This window comes from Brassica oleracea, chromosome C1 (genome assembly GCF_000695525.1).
Source record: "Brassica oleracea var. oleracea cultivar TO1000 chromosome C1, BOL, whole genome shotgun sequence".
NCBI lineage: Eukaryota > Viridiplantae > Streptophyta > Magnoliopsida > Brassicales > Brassicaceae > Brassica > Brassica oleracea.
The window spans coordinates 27,151,418-27,156,129 of record NC_027748.1 but is presented as its reverse complement, the minus strand read 5'-3'; the positions used below and the strand labels follow the sequence as shown (position 1 = coordinate 27,156,129).

The following is a 4,712-nucleotide window of genomic DNA, read 5'->3' as shown; positions in this document are numbered from 1 at the left end:
AGATATCATCAAACAACTAAGGTATGATAAACTTATCTTTTACAGGATGTGAATTTGGCTAGAAAATCATGTTGGTTCGGATTAGGGTTCCAAAAGACCAAGACGGCGCCGCGTATTGTTTCTGCGATTGAGGGCGCGTCTGAGATCGGATCGACGAACGGTTTGCGCTGATGGATTCGTCTCGTCAAGAGCTTCAAGATGATATGTAGCTCGTCGTCTGGTTCCTCAGGGTTTGAGAGATAGATCGATTTTAAGTTGCGCCTGATTTAAGGTTTATGTGTGACGGATTTTAGGTTAGGTTTAAGAGTTTTTCTTTCTCAGGGTTTTAGGAGTCTATCGTGCTGATAACATGTTGTAATTAGAGAGTTTAGGGACTGAATATTTCTGTGTTATTATTAATGAACAAGGTGGTTTCTTTATATAAGGATTACAAGATGAAGATAAATGGAAAGTATCCAAAACCTAAACTCACTAGGATTAGGAAAACTACTAATACATAATAATGAAAAGATTACATCTACTAGGAAAATGAAAGGGTTTCTTTTTCTCTAAACTTTGTGGCCGCCTTTGTCTCTCTTGAAGTCGGCTCTTTCTCACTTCTCTCTAGGGCTTCGGCCATCTCTCCATCTTCTAGGTATTGGGCCGGTCTTGGGCCGGTCTTGGGCCGGGCCTGGTTAATGGCAATCCACTCGATGATTTATAACAAAAATATCTTATCTAATCCACGATTTATAACAAACATATCTTATCTAATCCACGATTAGAAAATGTCATACAAAGAAAAACATAAACAAATAAAAAAATAAAAAATAAAGAGTCTGTCCAATTTATCCAACACTGTAGATGAAATCGCATTAAAAAAAAATACAAATGCGTAGTCTCTCTCACAGAATACCCCGTCCCTCCGATTCCATTTCCTCTCTCTTTCTGCAAATCGAACGAACGCAGGTGACGGAAAACTTCAACGGGGCTAACTCTCGCACGGTTACCGCCGGTTATTTTTTTGGGTGTGTGTGACTTTCCTTTGGTAAGCAAAAGCTGCTTTTGAGTTTGTTCCCAAGCGTTCACTCTTCTTTTCTTTTTCGGTTTCTCCTCTGATCTTACCTCTTTAATCGCTTCTTTGTCTGATTGATTTGTTCTGATCCTTTTGTGTCTGTGGTAAACGTGCCCTACGTATTTGGGGTTTCGGATCGTGTTTGTTTCTTAATTTGCTTCCTTAAAGTAGTTTTCTTTTTGGGTTTAGATTTTCAGATTTCACACTTATTACACTTCCTTGACGATGATTCAGGCCACTCACTGCACAACCTTCTTCTCTATGCTTTTTAATCTCCAAAACCCTATTAAATGTTTTTGTAGTTTTGCAAATTTTAAAGAAGATGATTAGCATCATAGCTTATGTTGTCATAGCTTATGTTGAAGCCCTTCTCTTTAAAGACTTTGACTTTTTTTTTTTTTTTTTTGGTTTTGAGTATGACCCTGATTGTGTTTATCACTTGTCGTGAATTAGTTAAACAGTGTGTGCAGTTTTCTTGAGACTTTTCCGACACTTGTTTGTTCCCTGGACCAGTTTCGTCGCGTGTGCATATTTATCTTCTCTGCCCTTGTTCCCGTGAAAAGGATCACACCTCTCAGCTTTATTATTGCTCTCTACATAACACTTGTCTCGTCTCTGATTTAGTTTGATTGATGTGGCGATTTAATATGGTTCATTTGCTAAAAATGCTGATCTTCTGTTTTAGTAATGGGGTCAAAATCATTTGGGAACCTCTTAGACTTGGCCTCTGGGGATCTTTTGGACATTCCTCACACTCCCAGAGCTCTTCCAAGAGTTATGACAGTTCCTGGCATCATCGATGGATATGGGATTAGTGACCGTGATTCAGATGCCATCTCATTACCTTGCCGCGAACGGAAGATCGTTGTCGCCAACTATCTTCCTTTAAATTGCAAAAAGGATTTAGAAACTGGACAGTGGATATTCAGCCTTGACAATGATTCTCCCATGTTACATCTCAAGGATGGTTTTTCTCCAGAGACTGAAGTCATTTACGTTGGATCACTCAAGATAGATGTTGATCTTAGCGAGCAAGACGAGGTCTCTCAAACACTTTTTGAGGAGTTCGGTTGCGTACCCACTTTCCTCCCACAAGATGTGCATAAAAAATTCTACCTCGGCTTTTGTAAACAGCAGCTTTGGCCACTGTTCCACTACATGTTACCCATGTGCCCTGACCATGGTGAACGCTTTGATCGCAGTCTTTGGCAGGCATATGTTTCCGCCAACAAAATATTTGCAGATAAGGTGATGGGTGCGATTAATCTCGAGGAAGATTGCATTTGGATTCATGACTATCATTTAATGCTTCTCCCAACCTTCCTGAGAAGGCGTTTCTACAGGGTTAAGCTTGGTTTCTTCCTCCACAGCCCATTCCCTTCTTCTGAAATTTATCGAACCTTACCTGTTCGAGAGGAGCTACTAAGGGGCCTCCTAAACTGTGACTTAATTGGCTTCCACACCTTTGATTACGCACGCCATTTCTTGTCATGCTGCTGTAGAATGCTTGGATTGGAGTACGAGTCTAAGAGAGGCCATATTGCTCTTGACTACTTGGGCCGTACAGTTTTCCTCAAGATTCTTCCCATAGGTGTTCAAATGGGGAGGCTCGAATCCGTTCTGAATCTTCCTGCTACTGCTGAAAAACTGAAAGAGATCCAAGAGAAGTACCAGGGTAAGAAGGTGATTCTCGGTGTGGATGACATGGATATATTCAAAGGTCTAAGTCTAAAGATCTTAGCCTTTGAACACCTCTTACAGCAGTATCCCAGCATGCTAGGGAAGATAGTTCTGATTCAGATTGTAAACCCAGCAAGAGGATCAGGTAAAGACGTTCAAGAAGCCAAGAAAGAGACGTATTATACTGTTAACAGAATTAACGAGCGTTATGGTTCGCCTGGTTATGAGCCAGTGGTTCTGATTGATCGTCCTGTTCCTCGGTTTGAGAAGTCTGCCTATTACGCCATAGCGGAATGCTGCATAGTCAACGCGGTAAGGGATGGGATGAACTTGGTTCCGTACAAGTACACTGTTTGTCGACAGGGAACTCCTGAAATGGATAAATATATGGGACTAAGTGACGATTCTCCTCCTCGAACAAGCACGCTTGTTCTGTCTGAGTTCATTGGTTGCTCTCCTTCTTTAAGTGGCGCCATTAGGGTTAACCCTTGGGACGTTGATGCGGTGGCTGATTCAATGTACTCTGCTCTCACCATGCCTGATTCTGAGAAGCATCTACGCCATAAGAAGCACTATCAATACATAAGTACACACGATGTGGCGTACTGGTCGCGCAGCTTTGCACAGGATTTGGAGAGGGCGTGTCGGGATCATTACAGTAAAAGGTGCTGGGGTGTGGGTTGGGGTTTAGGTTTTAGGCTCATCGCTCTCTCTCCTAATTTCAGAAGGCTGTCCGTTGAGCCAACCGTCAGTGCTTATAGAAGATCGAGCAAGAGAGCAATATTTCTTGATTATGACGGTACTTTAGTTCCGGAGACCTCGATTGTAAAGGAGCCAAGTGCTGATGTGATGTCTGCGTTGAAGGCACTGTGTAGTGATCCTAATAACACTGTGTTTATTGTTAGCGGGAGGGGGAAAGTTTCTTTAACCGAGTGGCTTGCACCGTGTCAGAATCTTGGAATAGCAGCTGAACACGGTTACTTCACAACGTACGCTACTCTACTGGTTTTGTCTTAATAATTCTGATAGATTGTCTTGTGCAAACTTTTGTTGTGTAGAAAAGAAAAAGACAAATCTGTGTGATGCAGGTGGAATGAGTCTTGTGACTGGGAGACAAGCGGCTTTTCTAATGACTTTGAATGGAAGAAAATAGTGGAACCTATCATGAGACTGTATACAGAAACTACAGATGGATCTACGATAGAAGCAAAAGAAAGTGCTCTTGTGTGGCATCACCAGGATGCTGACCGGGACTTTGGTTCTTGTCAAGCCAAGGAACTTCTGGACCATCTAGAATCTGTTCTTGTAAATGAGCCCGTTGTGGTTAACAGAGGTCACCAAATCGTTGAAGTTAAGCCTCAGGTAAATACACTTTCGTCCCCTATCTCCAAATCTTCTATGGTCAATAATGTATTGCATTGAATCGTAGCCAATCCTTATAGTCTGATTAAACATAGTTCTAAACTTGGATCGTTGGACTAATAGGGAGTAAGCAAAGGTCTTGTCACCGGGAAAGTTCTTAGGAGAATGCTCGAAGAAGGGAATGCACCGGATTTTGTGGTATGCATTGGGGACGACAGATCAGACGAAGAAATGTTTGAGAGCATAACAACAACTCTCTCGGCTCAGCCATCGTCAGAGATATTTGCGTGTACGGTGGGAAGAAAACCAAGCAAAGCCAAGTACTTTCTGGATGAAGTAAGCGACGTGGTGAAGCTGCTTCAAGGACTTGCCAACACTTCTTCTAGCCCGAAGCCTAGTTACCCTTCTCACCTTGGAGTCTCCTTCGAAAGCGTGGTATGAGTAAGCTGTAAATCAGAGATCAACTCGAGAGTTATTTAGGAGACAACTGAGAATCTGAACCATGAAAAGACACATGATTTGTACATAGAAAACAGAAAGAAAACAAAGACAAAACTCATTGTTATGGTTTGATAATAATTTAAGAATTATGAGCAAGAAACGAGTTCTTTCGCTA

The 4,712-nt window shown here is 41.8% G+C and overlaps 1 protein-coding gene across 5 annotated transcripts; it reads left to right on the top strand.

The window, feature by feature from the left end:
* The first annotated feature begins 834 nt into the window (after positions 1 to 834).
* On the top strand, positions 835 to 4,712 carry LOC106312494 (probable alpha,alpha-trehalose-phosphate synthase [UDP-forming] 10). 5 transcript variants are annotated; one of them, XM_013750069.1, is made up of 5 exons: positions 835 to 1,027; positions 1,568 to 1,674; positions 1,740 to 3,723; positions 3,823 to 4,096; positions 4,220 to 4,712. In XM_013750069.1, exons 3-5 carry the CDS (start codon positions 1,742 to 1,744, stop codon positions 4,535 to 4,537), a joined length of 2,574 nt encoding a protein of 857 aa, XP_013605523.1. In that variant the 5' UTR covers positions 835 to 1,027; positions 1,568 to 1,674; positions 1,740 to 1,741; the 3' UTR covers positions 4,538 to 4,712. The 5 variants fall into 5 exon arrangements, with proteins under 5 accessions (XP_013605523.1, XP_013605514.1, XP_013605498.1 ...); XM_013750060.1 differs by having other exon boundaries at positions 1,516 to 1,674; XM_013750044.1 differs by having other exon boundaries at positions 1,508 to 1,674.

Bases quoted from the DNA above. Each gene is read 5' to 3' on its own strand.
- LOC106312494 (XM_013750077.1), top strand. From the start codon at position 1,742: ATGGGGTCAAAATCATTTGGGAACCTCTTAGACTTGGCCTCTGGGGAT. The intron at 3,724-3,822 runs GTACGCTACTCT...TGTGTGATGCAG, and splicing joins GAACACGGTTACTTCACAAC to GTGGAATGAGTCTTGTGACT. The intron at 4,097-4,219 runs GTAAATACACTT...TTGGACTAATAG, and splicing joins TCGTTGAAGTTAAGCCTCAG to GGAGTAAGCAAAGGTCTTGT.